We start from the raw sequence: 14,917 nt of genomic DNA, 5'->3' as shown, positions 1-14,917 counted from the left end.
ACCTAGTCACCCACTCTTCGCCCTCCTAGTCACCCACTCTTCGCCCTTCTAGTCACCCACTTTGTTCCCTCCTAGTCACCCATGCCTTGCCCTCCTAGTCACCCACTTCCTGCCCTCCTAGTCACCCAATACTTGCTTCAAATTGCTTCAAATTTTATAGATCAAAGAAAAAGAGAAGAAGGCATTCTGATGAGAGAACTTCAGATCAGGATGAACAGCATTCTGACTCCTCAAATATTTCAAATGCCACATCTGACGATGAAGGGACAACAAAACAGGATTTAGAATTTGTGATAGATATCAAGCCCTTAACTGAATATATTGACGATAGAAAGGAGTTGAATAATGAACTTTTTAAGATATTAGGAAGAAAAGACATGAAAAAGTTGATGACAAAATCTGTTAAGGTTTGTCAGCTAAATGACTGTTTGTGTGTTTGATCGTTGAATGACAGTGTATTAAAATAGAATCAACTTGCATGATGTTTAGAAGTTGGATGTAGAAGAATTGAAATCTCGGTGTTTGGATCAACTGGAAATAATTTCAAAGAAAAGATTATTACGAATAATTGAGGGACAAGCAATGACGTCATCATCCTCTGAGAGTGAAGCTGCAAACACTCACTCTGCCATGGATGTTGACAGCTCTACTTTGCTAACAAGGCAACCAGATACTTCTGGAATTGATAAGGTAAAATGCTTTTCATGCATAAAAGACTTATCAGTTATCCCCATCTAAGTAGATTGCTTTAATTCTGGTATTAGCCTAAAGTTCTTATCTACTTTGTACAGAAGCTATGAAATTTATCTTATTGTATTGTTCAGGATGAGTCTGTGAATATTTTGGAAGAACTGAGTGTCGGCCCAGACCAGAATGAAATTAATGAACTGATAGAGGGCCCTGTAGAAAATATAAAACCAGAAGGTATTGTATTGGAGTGCTATTATTTTTCCCAATCTTTGTTTAAACTTCCATCTTTGACTAACTTTTTATTTTAGTTGCTGTTACAGGTCAAGAGAGTCCTGTGGTGGACACATTGGACAAGGATCCTGTCGACACAGAGTCGCAACTATTGGAATTAGAGTTCAGAGCAAGAGCGCTGAAATCTTTAATGCAAGCACGGCACAAGGTAGATACATAGTTGTTCCCTTGTTGGGTGTCAGCATGAAAGCTGAAGTACTGAGTGATGTGCATCACAAGATTAGGATGGTTGGAAAATAAAATGGTGTGAATGGAAGTACTATGAAATATTTGAGGTGATGATGGAATATAAAGATACAAAGAAGTAAATGTGATGGCCAGGTGATTGAGGTGAAGTTGTGTTGAATAAAACAATCTAACAAAGTTTTTATTCTGGTGAGAACACCCAGATTACTGTGTAAAAAACCTTGCATAACCTAAGTGCTAAGTTGCAACAATAACTCAGTTGTAGTCTTGTAGAAGTTTAAAGAACTGTAAACAAGAAGTTTAAACAACTGTACCTAACCACAGTTTATATTCTTTCAAGTATTGTAATCATAAATAAATAAGTTTTACATAGTTTATTTTGTACAGCATAGACTATAAATAACTAGAAGTCTGTAACTGGTAGATGCGAGCTCCTTTCTTTAATAGGTAATTATGGTTGTTCAGGGAGCAGATAAAATCTTCGAATTCAGTGATGCCCAACCTCAGGTCCTGAAATATATATGGATAGTACATCTGCAGTGAGTTTTTTACCAGCCCAGTAGCAAATGAAGCTAATGTAATACATACTTTTGCAATTTTTCTCATTTGATTAACAGTGAAAAGGGCATTATATTCTAGTTCTGATATTCTTTTCAGTTCAGCGATAAAGCGTTTGGCCTAGGAAAAACGATAGGACATGAGATTTCACCATGAAATAAGATGAGAATTTAGATGACCATTTCATACACACCTGTGCATTTCTGCTCATTCCAGAACCATTTTGTGAGCGTTCACTATCGATATTACCCATTTCATCAGTATAAGTATCTACAAGACTTGGTGATATTTGAAAAATGAGCTTGATGATTATGTGGATGATATAGTTAAAGTAATTGTTGTATGAGGTGAGGTATCCCCTATCACCATGGGGGATAGGACAAGAAGGGGATGGGATAAGGGTTGAAGGATGGGATGAGGATGGATGGGATGAGGATGGATGGGATGAGGGGTGGATGGGATGAGGATGGATGGGATGAGGATGGATGGGATGAGGGGTGGATGGGATGAGGGGGATGGTGGACACCAACAGTGGTACTAGTAAGTAATACCTTTGCTTCATTATTTCTATAACATCAACCGCATCCTGTCTGGTCGCTTCTTCACGAAGTTCTAGTCGTGATCTAGCCTGAAAAAGATTTCTGGGACTTGGGACGTGTACAAGAATGCCTTTAATTACATGCTTAGTTAAATCTCTGATCACCTAAGCTGGAGCTGGAATTTAACACAGTTAATCTCACCTCTGTAAGTCGTATCAATGACTCTAGTTGTCTGGTAGTGATAGGAATAGTGTTTTGAGGCTGAGAATGATGCTTTTGACGTAAATCCAAGTAAAATTTCTATATACAAGCGGAATGAACAACAAATAGATGACGGGATCGTTTCATTAGGCTTGACACAATTATCAAATGTTTATCTTCTCACGGTAATACCTGAAGTTCATCAGCGGCTTCGACTGACAATGTTGGATGGACATACTGTCTTGCGTAGGCAATATACTGTCAAAAAGTTATGATGTTATTAAATCGTTTGACGCGCTGGTAAACAAAGCTTCGATATGTGCAAACCTTTCTCAATAGCAGGCTTGGTATTGGATCAAAATCATGGCCAGGAATAACCTGGATTGAGATTAGAAAAAAACAATTGGTAATCGTAAGGAAGTGAAAAGAATGTGCCGAAGCCACCTCACCTTCAGTCTTTCTGATAAAGGTTTCTCTGCCTCCCACTGAGCCTGTATCTCATCATCGTCTTCCTTGCTGGCCTACGAGATGAATTGATTTATTTAAATGATTCAACTAATTTGTTCCTGCGTCTTGAATCCTTGGTTATTGACTCGTTGATGTAAAATAAAGAGCTCGCCAGTCACACGCACCTCAGACTCGGTATTTCGGCGAACTGTGACCGTTTCGAATGGACTAAAGAAAGGAGAGAGAAAGTAGAGTTATTGTAGTTCTTAAACTTCGTATCTGAAAAAGGGCCACCGTCACCGACCTTTTCTTTCCAGAATGCAACGCCATGACGTGCTCGGACATTTTAGAATCCATCTCCTGCAAGAACAGGTTAGTTGTTTCCATATTTCGTATTTTAGATATGAAATGAGATATGAAAGGTAATTTGAAGGCTTGCAACAGTGTTGACTAACCTCGTCTAGTTTGTCCAGTATGATGAAGACCTAACACAAGATATTTGAGAAGTTTTATGGAAACAACACGTATGCAGCTAGTAGTAGCAGTCCGCAATATGATTGCTTACCAGATCAAATCTGGATAGAAGAGCACTTCCCATTCTAGAAAGATGATCATTTTTTTGTAAAAAAACAGGGAAAGCCTGGATAGTTGACCACCTCTGGGAAACACACGCGTTGACCACGCGTTGAAGACAATCAAAGAGATACGTATGATGACCATGATGACTTACTTCAAATTTTCAGAGACGGTTCTCGCCAGGTTGTAGTGACCACCGGCGGGATTTGCAGCGGCCAAAATCGACGTTCTTGCAGGTAACCTGAAATATGCGGAAAGCAAATGAAGCTGTGATGATCATCTTTGCCTCAACGAGAGCGCAAATCATCGAGCGGAGGGTTATTGAACTAATTGAAGTGCAGTCCAGCCTCGTAATGAAAGAGTGCATGATCATCTGTGAAAATACCTGCATACCATGCCAGCTTTAGCGATACTAATACTTTGCTGTTCCTATCAATGATTGAAAATGAAGACGATTGTTATATCATCCATTGAATGCTTATTTTTATCGTTAAAAGCTCCTACGAGGTAGACCTCACCATAGCTTCCAGTAAAGCAGCATGCTGACTAGTCATTTTATCAAATTCATCAATACAACAACATCCTTGATCAGCCTGAACCAAGGCACCGGCTTCTAGAGCGTATCCACCTGAGCTACCACCCTCCTTCGTCACGGTCACCTGCGGATTGAAGAAATTCGATGTTATGCGATGTGAGAGGTTTTAGTTGTGCAGAGTAATGCTTTAAGAATACGAGACATACTGTCAAGCCAGCAGCTGAGGTTGTGTTACCACAAACGTAGATTCCGCGAGGAGCCAGATTAGACGCAGCTTTTAGCATCTGAAAGGAAAGAGGTTTACAGCGTTCGCTATATCGCGACTCCTGCAATATGCTGTTATTTCATTCTTCTTCTTTGTATTGCTACAGTGATGCTTTCAATTTACCCCAACTAAAGATCGTTTTACAGTACAATTGACTCGCATGGAAACTGTTTCGAAACTGAAGAATCGAGAGGAATCCATGATAAACAAAGTATGGTTAAACCAACCTACCTGACTTTTTCCAAGACCTGGATCACCGACAACAAGAACGTGAGAATTACCTCGGATCGGGACGTTGTTCTAAAATGTTTCACATCCAGTCTTTATAGAGCCTGGTTAAAACCTGGTAGTCCAATATAGTAAATATTCTCAGAAAGCCTCGTATGTAGCTACGTAATACCTTGTCATCTTCGTAACGTCGACAACCTCCAAATAATCCTAAGATAAGTCCAGCTTTAACCAGCTGCAAAAACACTTTTATCATTAAACTTTTTTTATGAACTTTCGCAATATTTTGCTTTTTTTGGTTGAAAAACTTTGTTGTATATGCATTGCTTATTACCTCGTGGCCGTAAATACTGGGACAGAATGACCTACCCGGAGAAATGCAAAGAGTAAGAGTTCATTATAATGTCATGTGGCTGCAAGTGAAAATATTTTAATATTTGCTCGAGGGTTTAAAAAACTAACCCAACAATCAGTTGGAACGTATTCTTCTCTGCTTGAATTTCTTGAACAGCGTATAACTCCTTCAAGAAGGATACTGAGTAAGGTAGCTGTTTCAAAAATTTCTCGTATCGGTCCAGAGTGTGGAACTTTAAAATTGATTTACCTTCAGAGTGAATTCGGTGGCAATTCCGCTGCTGTTTTCAGATTCTGTTTGACAATCTTTGCCGTTTTCAATGGAGTTTGCCAGGATGTACAGCATAAACATACTCTTTTCTTTGTTACGATGGTTCTCCTCACCATCACATACCTTGACCATGCCACAGATTTTGACCACATCCCCAGGAATCGCGCTGTCAACTGTTAAAAAGAAACTCTATGAAGCTTGCTGTACCCTGTACCAACTTGTTACGATTACAATGGAAATGTGGCAAATGTAGATTGTCCACGATCCAGAGCACCGTCATTTGAAGAGTGTTATCGCAATGAAAGTAAAGTTCAGCATACCCAGATCTGCGGTTAGTTCACATTCTATACTTCGTGGAATGCGTCCCGTCTCGCGTTGATCATCATCAATAATCTCCTGAACTCTAAAGAGATAACAGTAGCCTTTGCTAGGGTCTGTCTATTCAGTGAATTTGCGTTGGAATAAGTTAGTGCTTTAGCCAAAAATTGCAATAAAAGTATTCTTCTTCACAAACGAAGAATACCGCGGCCGTTTACTGAACATACTTCACTGTTTGCCAGTCTATAGTTTTCGTCAATGGCGAGCTTTCTTGTGGAACAAATATTCTTCCTCGACAGGTGTCTGACTCGCACTAGAAATTGTCAAAATCCACCCAATTCATAACTGAAGGCTGCAGTGAAAAGAACGAAATGATGAATCTCGCAAATCATACCGTACCTTGGTTGGCAGTTTGTACTTCCCATCAGATAACAGTAGAACCTAGGAACGGAAAAAAGATATATCCTTCATAAAGACCATGGTATTGTATCACCACTCCAAACGTTCAATGGCTGAGCAATAAGCATTTACAGCACCTGTGTTTCTTTACAAACATTGCACAGGAATGCCATGTGCGTCACTAAAGGCTTCACGCTGCTGACTCTGACAACTGTGCCACGTATTGCAACAAACTTTCCTGAACAAAGCCACAATGAATTACAACTGAATTCCTCCAGATTAACAACATGTAATGAAACTCCAAAGGTATAATGTCATAATTTACCATAGCAATTGGCTTTCAGGTTTTTCAATGGTGTGAGTGGATCATAATTGTAGACTCTGTGTGTGTGAAGTGAAGGAAGAGTAAAGAAAATGAGGAATAAGAATGGAGGGGCTGGATGAAATGAACAGGTTGGGTTGGTTAACAGCTGCTGCCATGTGAAAGAGTGTTATGACAGGAAGAATTAAGCATACCTTGCCTTGATCTGAGGAAACTCAAACAAAGGCTTGATGGGAGATTGACTGAGGGCTTCATAACTAGCGAGAAATACCTAGTTGAACATTTTCATTAGTAACACCCTGTGCAAAGTATCTTTGGACATATTTTACAGTTTCTTTTCCACACTTGCATGTGCTGATGAGCAACAACATGAGAGTTGGGAGAGATGGAAAGAAAGAAGACAGGTAGATTTGGATGCATGCTGTGTATTTCTTCTCTCTAAACAAACATTACTACATCTGGTTTAATACAATATGATTTGTTTATCACCTGATATGAAGCTAGACTCAAAGCTTGGATTGTTTTTTCAGGATTGTCCCTGAGATTATCATGGATGGTGGGAATATGTTCCAAAATATCTAAAGAAGATGAACTGCATGGTATGAATGTTGTCTGGGTAATTATCCATCTTAATAGCTTGCATTGTAGAGAAATCTTCTGAAGAAGGTTAAGAGAAGAAACCATGTCCAACCTGCATTTGAGGAGAGAACTTTGAAGTCAAATTTCATTGAACCAGTTGCCTCAATTTCATCCTATAAAAATAGTTGTATGAAAGTGAATTGCATCAGAAATCAGGACTTTAATTAAGTTGAAAGAGAATGGATTTTATGAAGCATGCTTATTAACATTGGCCAGAGTTTTCATGTTCTATGACTGAGATGTGATCATGAGGTGTACCATACCTGTGAAAAACCATCTGAAAGACTCTCAATGAAATGTTGAAAAGCTTGAATCATTTGGTCCAGAGATGAGTCAGGCATATAAGCTGTTGAGAAAATACTTGAAGGTTTAAAAAATGAAGAAACTTAATTTCTTAAAGTGCCGCCATCTTACCATCATCAGGAAAGTAGACATGCCAATTTTTGTATGGACACTCCGTTAATGTTGTTTGACGAAGAGCAGGTCTAGTTTGTGAATTCTGGTTGCAAACCTGAGGGCCACCTATTGCAAAAGCAAATACAGATATGTTGGGAAGGAACCGAATACACTATGGTATGTTAACTGGCTGAATCTTAGACCTGAATTGTGTCATTTGTGTGGTGTGATGAGATATATAGAGATAGTCTGGTGCTCTTTATATATTAGGTAGTCAACTGAAATATTAGGATTTTGACACAGGATGGGATGGGATGATATCAGATGCAAGAAACATCCATAATGTAGTAACCTAATATAAACATGGTATATACAACTTCATGGCCAGATGTACATCGCCATTACAAACGACGGTACCATGCATGATAATTAATACCATTGAAGACTTTCAGGTAATAATTTTATTGCAGGTGAAACAAAAGAATACATAATTATGGCGTGATTTTTTGCGCAGTTTATTTTGAAGTATCCGAAGTACTATTAATATAAACTAGCGCGTACCCATAAAGTCAGGAATCTCCGACAGTCCCTGACACCCACCTCGTATATTTCCGCTCCCGCGTCCCGCTCTATTACCGCGAAAATATCGCCCCCTTCCCCTGAAATACCTTCCACGAGAACCTGAACTCATACTGTCCCTTTAAACCAGAAATCAAAGCATTTCTAACAAAGATTTATTTTGAATATTTTCCCGCCAACACAGCGAGGAAGAAACGCATTTTTTTCAATGCGACAAGAAATCGATATTTTGTCAAAAATGCGGAAATATTTCGAATCATTGACGGGGCAAGATGGCTTCCAAAGCAGCCAAGAAGTCTGGTGAAATTATTGGAAGATTACGGACGTATATTCCTGCTGGAAAAGCTTCTGCATCTCCACCATTAGGTCCACAATTAGGACAAGTAAGGGACTCTTTTGTGTACTACAATCTTGTACTAGATGATAACAATGGCAAACATTTTGACATCAACTTTACTTCACTTTTACTTCTTTCTTTGGTGTAGAAAGGTGTCAATATTCCTCAGTTCTGTAAGGAATTTAATGACAAAACGAAGGATATCAAACCTGGTGTCCCAATACCAACGCGAATAACCTTTAAGGTAGTTTTTTGAATGATCTTTGGACTTGTGGACTTGTGAAGGAAGAGTGTATTCCATAATTGCTTTTCTTCTCTGTAGCTCAATGGTATTGCTTTGTGAAAATACAATATTTAGTAAAAAGTAATGAGAACTGCAGCCTGGACTGCAAGCCTGTAATTTTGCTTAACTCTAATCAGGGGACTGATAAGTAATTTGGTATGATTTTTAGGCTGACAGAAGCTATTCATTTGAAACCACAACACCTCCAGTGTCATATTTCTTAAAACAAGCTGCGGGTATTGAGAAAGGAGCTTCAAAACCAGGTATCTGTATGTTAGATAATAGGAGCATTAAAGAACATCAGGGAACATTTATAACAGGAAGATGTACTCCTAATGTTCTAGTGCAGATAATAGTGCAGAAAATTTTGATATTAACTTGTACTTAAAAGTGCAGTTAATTATCATACAAAGGACTTAAATAAGATTTGTGTTAATATAGTCTAGTGCAGTAGTGCTTGCAATGTACAAGAAACATGGCTTAGATCCCCAGCTATGAATTTGAATTTCCACTTGGCTAGTTGACAAACTCATAAGAAAAACAAAAATACATCATTCACATGTACATTATTCAAGTAAATTCATTAGAAACATCATTACAAAAAACTTATTCAAATTAAGTCAGTGACATTTCCTTTTCCTAAACAAACAAATGCGTTTGTGTATATAAATCATTTGCTAGGGAAAGAAACAAAACTTTAAGTTACAGTATAATGTTACAGTATAAAATTCTATTTCTAGACCTGGGGTTTTCCCCTGGTGTCTGGTAATTGTTCTATAACGGGAATAACCTATTATTATTGACATTTTATCTTGTTTGCAAAATATAACGCTTCAGTGATATTGAGTGAGCACATTTCTTCGGCACTTGTGCTATTGAGATGTGTCATTTTTGAGTGTCTTCATATTGAAATAAAAACTAGCCATGCGTCTGTGAGAAGAGGATCGCCTTTAGTTTGTGGTCATGGAGCCGTTGAGGATCGCATTTCCACCTCCAAAACCCAAAAGCAAAGACACTGGTAAACTAAAAGAAATTCTGAATGCCGTCTGCGCTATTCTCAACAGTTTTAAACAAGGTGGCAGGATTATTGTCTTCTCCGAAAGCCAGCCATATTCTCAGAAAGATGCAGACGATATAACCCGAAAAATAGAGCAGAAATTACAAGGGACGTTTGGCCATGGAGAAGCGTGTAAAATTATCACAAAGATCCCGTCGGATACGGTTGACGAGGTATTTGAAATGTGTTATGAAATTAGACCATCTTCGTCTCTGCCTCGAACTTGTACAATAAATTACAACTTGTTTTGCACAAGTAATACGCAAGTCCATTGTGTTCCGCCATGCGATCCTATTGAAAATATCGTTGAAATAATTAAAGGAAAACAGAGACGAGACGCCGTTTCCGTTCTTGGAAAACACTGGAAAGAATTCAGTTATGGCGAGAGAATTGCTTTGGAGGAAGGCAAGGGAATACAGTTAAAAATGTTGGAAGAAACGGGCAATGAAAAAACAAGTCTTGCAGAAAGAATCACAAACGATAGCAATAAACTAACCCAATATGTCTCTGGTTTTGCAAACGGCAACGGGGGTCATATTTTTTACGGTATTGGACTTCGTGAAGGATTTTACGTTGTTTACGGTCAAGCAGTTGATGATACGATCAGGCAGGAAATTATTACGAAGGTTAAGAGTACTCTTGATAAGTTATTTACATGGCCGGGCAACAAGGAATGCTTGAAGAAAGGCGAGCACTGGGATATTTATTTTGAAAAGGTGTTGAACACGGAGGAGTCGAGGTATGTTATTGTAATATCAGTGAACGACCATGACAGAGGTGTGTTTGTAAAAGAACCAGAGAGTTATATTGTTGATATGAATGGAAGGGTCAAAGCTATGGATCTTTACGAGTGGACAGAGAGCTTCCTCTTGAACGATTTGCAAAATATATTTCCCCATAAAAGACTTCCTCGAGCCATCGGCCGTTGTGAGTGGAGCTCACCGAAGGCATTTCAGAATCATATTGAGGTGCTTAATAATCTTGTTATTCTCCGAAACGATGGTCGTTCTGAGAAGTTTACCGCGTACAAGGAAGAGCTGTGCAACGCAGATGGAAACACTCAAAGTTTAATACAGCAACAAGAGGCGGGAAATTTCTTTCGAAAGAAACTTCTAAATGAAGCCGAGGCTAAACTGATGGAGAATGAACGTCTTTTAAACGAAGTACCGTCCAGATGCGTGGACGCAAAGGTTTATCATGTCAGGAGATTGTACTGGCTGGGGGTTGTTAAGCGTGCGCAAGGCGATTATGACAGATGTCGCGAATTATGCAAAGAGGCGTTACAAGCTTCGCATAACCAACCAACCATTCTAGTATTACCTTGGATATATTATAATAGAGCTAAAATACTAGAGATTGATATTATCAAACTAGACGATCCTGTGGAAGAGCGCATTCTGAGGTCAACATGCATACAGTTCTATGAAAGTGCTCTTCGGAGCTCGTTTTCACTGCACGGTTTCCCGGAAAAGTTAGTGGTTGATTTGCAACAGCGAGTGCTCATCGCGATGGCTGCGGTTTCGTTGGGAGCTTTCTGTGACGGTGAACGAGTGATCCGCAAAGAATCCTTGTCCAGTGATATGAAACAAGCGGATTACTTGCTTGATGTAGTTGATGGTTCTGTTAAAAAGCAGGGTTTGTTGATGACCAAGCTGAGCAAGGCTGAATACTTTCTGGCGCGCGCTGAACGATGGTATCGGAGATGGGAGGAGGAGAGGGAACCAGAGTTCATCAGACAGGCGATGAAAAAGTCAGCGAAAGCGGCTGGCATTGCTGAACGCGGGCAGTTTACGAACGTCTCTGTTTTCTCTAGGAGGCAGTTAGAGTTGTTCAAGACGATATGTGATGAGTGTTGAAGGTAGAAATACTTCTAGTCGTCTGCTACTGTACATATCACACTTATGGCAGCTGGTCTGGCCATAAATAAAACAAATCAACAAGTGCATTCAAACTCGGGCTGGGACATACATAGATTCAGTTATTGAGAGTACTGATATCATATTTAGGACCTGCTTCATGCAAACAGAAATTATATATATAAATTCTACAAAATGTATATTGAAGCAGTTTGGTGTATTGATCGGAGATATTTCATCATTTGTTCATACCAAAAGCCATATTCTTTGGTTTCCACACTAGCTTATTCCCTTCGTTATCATAAGGAATAATGTTCATATTACTCTCTTTAATTCTCTTTCCTTCCTTGTGACGGGCTTCAGCGGTTTTTAATCGTGATTGGACCATCATACCAGTCTCCTCTCTCGTGATCTCAACAACAGCTGATTCAGCAGCCAGAACGGCTTGTTGAGCGTTCTTCACGGATTCCGCGGCCTGGTCGAGTATTTCTTTGCTCATCTCAGACGCACGTTTTGCGCGACGTAATTCTTTGATTCTTAAGATACAAACATTGAAATATCAAGAGAATGCAAGAGAATGCGTCTCATCCGAACTGGTGCCAGCACATCTTCAGATCAGCAGTTTAGGGCTGGCCTCAAATCAAGTATAAACACCAGGAATTGCTCCACTAAACATTGACGGAGTTGGGATCAGATTCGTGAGGACATTCATTAATCAAAAGCAGGTTTTATTAAGAGAAAAGCAATCCTGGGCTAAGCTAACTCCCCTCCCACCCCTCCCTTGCTATAAATCGTGTTGTTCTATACCTGTCAGGTTGTTGAGACTGTTTTGCCTTTTTTAACTTTTCCGTTATTTCAGCGTGAACTTTCTTTGATTTCTTCCATTCCGTATTTGCTTCAACGCAGACCGCAGCTGCTTTCTCTTTAGTGATAATCGCCTTTTCTGAGTCATCTCCAAACGTCTTCAGTAGAAATACACCACATTTATCACCTCGTAGTTTAGCAAGCACCAGCCTAGCGTCAACGAGAGATATTCCCTTGAGTCTCAGAGGGTCGTAGGTTGTCATACTGCGCACATGTTCTGCACATCTCTTCATCATATCACCATGACTACCAGTGTCCTCGATCCAGGCTCTACGAATGCCATTGTCGGCCTTGCCTACAAACACCTAGGCAAAAATATAGAATTGGGCAGTATAAAATGACAGAAATGATAAAGAATATCTCGTTAATAAAGAAAATATGTATTTACCAAGATTTTGACAATGTGCTTCCAAAACTAATTTCAAGATTTTTATATGCAAACCTGTGTGTGGCAGATCTCCCTTAACTGTGAACTCGGACCAGTTTGAAATTCGTCATTTACCACGAGCCAGAAGAGAGCTGGTTTATCCAAAGCCTTCTGCAAATTCGTCGCCTCCTTCCTGCTCTGATCTTCCTCGCTATCCCCTCGCATCTCGTCAGCATTCTCAAGGATATAATTCCGTACTGACTCATGTATCCACTTAAACTCCTCGATGCCCCTAACTTCCCCGATTTTCCCGCCATCGGCCCTCCAAGTCTTCCAACCTGACGTGGTTTTGATGTAAACGAGAGGACAGAGTTGTTCTTCACCCAGCTGTATTTCACTCCCACTTCGTTTTAAACTTTCATGATAGAGTTCGACCCTTACTTGAGCCTTTTTGGGTTTGTATTTCAGGTGTTTCAAGTTGCCCTGCGCCTCGCAGAACTCGTAAAAACTAAAACAAGACGGTAACCCTGTCTTCGTTGCCCATTTGATACGAAACTGATACTTGAGAAGATTTTTCACCAGCCAAAGCGGAGCGCTTTTCTTGACATGTTTTGCTAGATCTAGTGGCGAGCGCGCTGTGGGTAACATTGCCTTCCAACCTAGAAAATGTAAAAAACAACACATTTCATCAAGAAAGCCGCCACACGGCCTAAACTGGTAATAGGGGGGGGGGGGACTCCCGACTCAACACAGAACTCTATTGATGATGTAATTATACAACCTTTGCTCCAATAATCCTGCAAGCATTTCCCGTCGTTGATCTCCAGTATATTTCCCAGCTTTTTTTCAAGCGTTTCCTCCATTTTCTCCGCATCATCTTCGTCTTCATCATCTAGTTCTGCCTGTTGGGTCAGATCCAGTTTAGTCGTCATCGTGTTGTCAATGGCAACTTGTAGTATCTTTATAACATGACTCGGGTTAATTTCGTCCACGTTTGCAGAGAAATAATCGTAGCCATTCTTTATGAGTTGTCCTGCGATTTCATTTTTGAACTCTTTGTTTTCGTGTGTCCGTTTAATGATGTCTTGTAGTTGTTTTAAAATGTTCAAAACCAAATCCTCTTTCATCATTTCTTCTCCTTGTTCAGATTTCTCGTCCATATTCCTGCTGCAAAATATTCTGTTTCGACTTCAGTGTATCTGAGTGAATATTTATCGATTTTCTTATTTTTTATGCCGGATAAGCAAATGTCGTATCTCAAACAATGTTTCTTTTTAAATCATTTCGGTTATCGCTGGTTTAAATTGCGTTGCACAAGGACTCTCACTAGTTAGCATTGCCACCAGTCACGTTGCAGTTACTAACCAAAATAACGCCATTTACTGACGCGTATAGTTATATACGCTTGTATTATTTGCTGGATTGTGGGCATAATTTAACGGAGGAATCTTCTAATTTTATTTTATGATTCTATTTTGTCCTAATTGGATTCCATAACGTACTATACAGGCCAATAGAGTCTTATAAAGAGAACAGTTTAGAAACGACAGAGATACAGGCAGTATAAATGAAGTATAGATTAGCCTCTGTAGAAACACTGGATCAATAAGAGATGATCCTTACTAGACCTATAAGAAATAACAGTTTCGTACTGATAGAGTTATCCAGTATAAATAAAGTTAGTTTAGTTTAGGTTTCCTCCTGTAATAACACTGTAATGCATTATCTTTACTGGACCTCATGAGAAAAACAGTTTTGAACTGATAGTAAACAGTTGCATTTATTTTATATTAGGACGTGAAATAGCTGGATCAGTCACGTTGAAACACATCTACGAGATTGCTCGAATTAAGAAAACTGACAAAGTTTTCCAAAACGCATCTTTGGAAACTGTGTGTAAGTCAGTCATCGGCTCAGCGAGAAGTATGGGAATTCAGGTGATAGAAGGGAGATCTGGGGAGGATTCTGGATAAGTTGGAGTTCATTAGGACATTGTAAGGTAACAGTTAGGGGCAGTGCTGGAAAGATGTGTTGAGGTGATGATCGAGAATAGATGCATGGTTTTTATCAGCGGAAACTGAAAGAAAGAATGTTCACAACGTGTGTAGACGTCACTCGTCTTCCCGATGATAGACTATTTTATATGGAAGCAGTACATTTGATAGTTCAACAGCATGTTTGTTAACAGCGCATCATGTAATTATAAAAAATCTAATGTAACCACACGGGTAAACCCTGACATATTCAGATATTGGCATTCTATTACAACGCAAAGTCGCAAACTGTCATAGTGGCGTCCGGTCTTTCATTGTAAATTGCGTAATAGACGATATCCAATTACACAAATAGTTGTCTTTTA

The 14,917-nt window shown here is 39.4% G+C and overlaps 4 protein-coding genes across 5 annotated transcripts in view; 2 read left to right on the top strand and 2 right to left on the bottom strand.

The window, feature by feature from the left end:
* Positions 1 to 1,683, top strand: part of LOC114532370 (caspase activity and apoptosis inhibitor 1-like) — a 4,022-nt gene extending 2,339 nt beyond the window's left edge. The window contains exons 4-7 of the mRNA XM_028553860.1: positions 161 to 407; positions 490 to 690; positions 825 to 924; positions 999 to 1,683. Coding sequence (XP_028409661.1) covers positions 161 to 407; positions 490 to 690; positions 825 to 924; positions 999 to 1,141 — 691 coding nt within the window. The 3' untranslated portion in view covers positions 1,142 to 1,683. The remainder of the gene's footprint in view (positions 1 to 160; positions 408 to 489; positions 691 to 824; positions 925 to 998) is intronic.
* On the bottom strand, positions 1,558 to 7,989 carry LOC114532362 (DNA helicase MCM8-like). 2 transcript variants are annotated; one of them, XM_028553846.1, is made up of 31 exons: positions 7,816 to 7,989; positions 7,234 to 7,341; positions 7,083 to 7,165; positions 6,872 to 6,932; positions 6,670 to 6,758; positions 6,375 to 6,451; positions 6,184 to 6,239; positions 5,996 to 6,096; positions 5,859 to 5,900; positions 5,687 to 5,772; positions 5,462 to 5,544; positions 5,121 to 5,314; positions 4,979 to 5,037; positions 4,689 to 4,881; positions 4,520 to 4,588; positions 4,230 to 4,307; positions 4,007 to 4,147; positions 3,874 to 3,917; positions 3,643 to 3,729; positions 3,478 to 3,511; positions 3,368 to 3,397; positions 3,217 to 3,272; positions 3,098 to 3,140; positions 2,915 to 2,986; positions 2,793 to 2,843; positions 2,658 to 2,723; positions 2,466 to 2,564; positions 2,277 to 2,353; positions 1,919 to 2,003; positions 1,756 to 1,845; positions 1,558 to 1,677 (listed from the first exon to the last, which is right to left on the bottom strand). In XM_028553846.1, the coding sequence occupies exons 1-31, from the start codon at positions 7,904 to 7,906 to the stop codon at positions 1,561 to 1,563; spliced, it is 2,562 nt and encodes an 853-aa protein (XP_028409647.1). In that variant the 5' UTR covers positions 7,907 to 7,989; the 3' UTR covers positions 1,558 to 1,560. The 2 variants fall into 2 exon arrangements, with proteins under 2 accessions (XP_028409647.1, XP_028409648.1); XM_028553847.1 differs by lacking the exons at positions 6,184 to 6,239; positions 6,872 to 6,932; positions 7,083 to 7,165; positions 7,234 to 7,341; positions 7,816 to 7,989 and having other exon boundaries at positions 6,670 to 6,756.
* Positions 7,982 to 14,917, top strand: LOC114532374 (39S ribosomal protein L11, mitochondrial-like). The gene is made up of 4 exons (XM_028553864.1): positions 7,982 to 8,177; positions 8,280 to 8,375; positions 8,584 to 8,677; positions 14,353 to 14,917. Exons 1-4 carry the CDS (start codon positions 8,067 to 8,069, stop codon positions 14,529 to 14,531), a joined length of 480 nt encoding a protein of 159 aa, XP_028409665.1. The 5' UTR covers positions 7,982 to 8,066; the 3' UTR covers positions 14,532 to 14,917.
* LOC114532367 lies at positions 11,358 to 13,890 on the bottom strand. The gene is made up of 4 exons (XM_028553854.1): positions 13,340 to 13,890; positions 12,634 to 13,217; positions 12,135 to 12,496; positions 11,358 to 11,863 (listed from the first exon to the last, which is right to left on the bottom strand). The coding sequence occupies exons 1-4, from the start codon at positions 13,716 to 13,718 to the stop codon at positions 11,566 to 11,568; spliced, it is 1,623 nt and encodes a 540-aa protein (XP_028409655.1). The 5' UTR covers positions 13,719 to 13,890; the 3' UTR covers positions 11,358 to 11,565.

This window comes from Dendronephthya gigantea, unplaced genomic scaffold, assembly GCF_004324835.1.
Source record: "Dendronephthya gigantea isolate DGI-Jeju-01 unplaced genomic scaffold, DenGig_1.0 000079F, whole genome shotgun sequence".
Lineage (NCBI taxonomy): Eukaryota > Metazoa > Cnidaria > Anthozoa > Malacalcyonacea > Nephtheidae > Dendronephthya > Dendronephthya gigantea.
The sequence above is the reverse complement of the archived record's forward strand: the minus strand, read 5'-3'. Positions and strand labels throughout refer to the sequence as shown.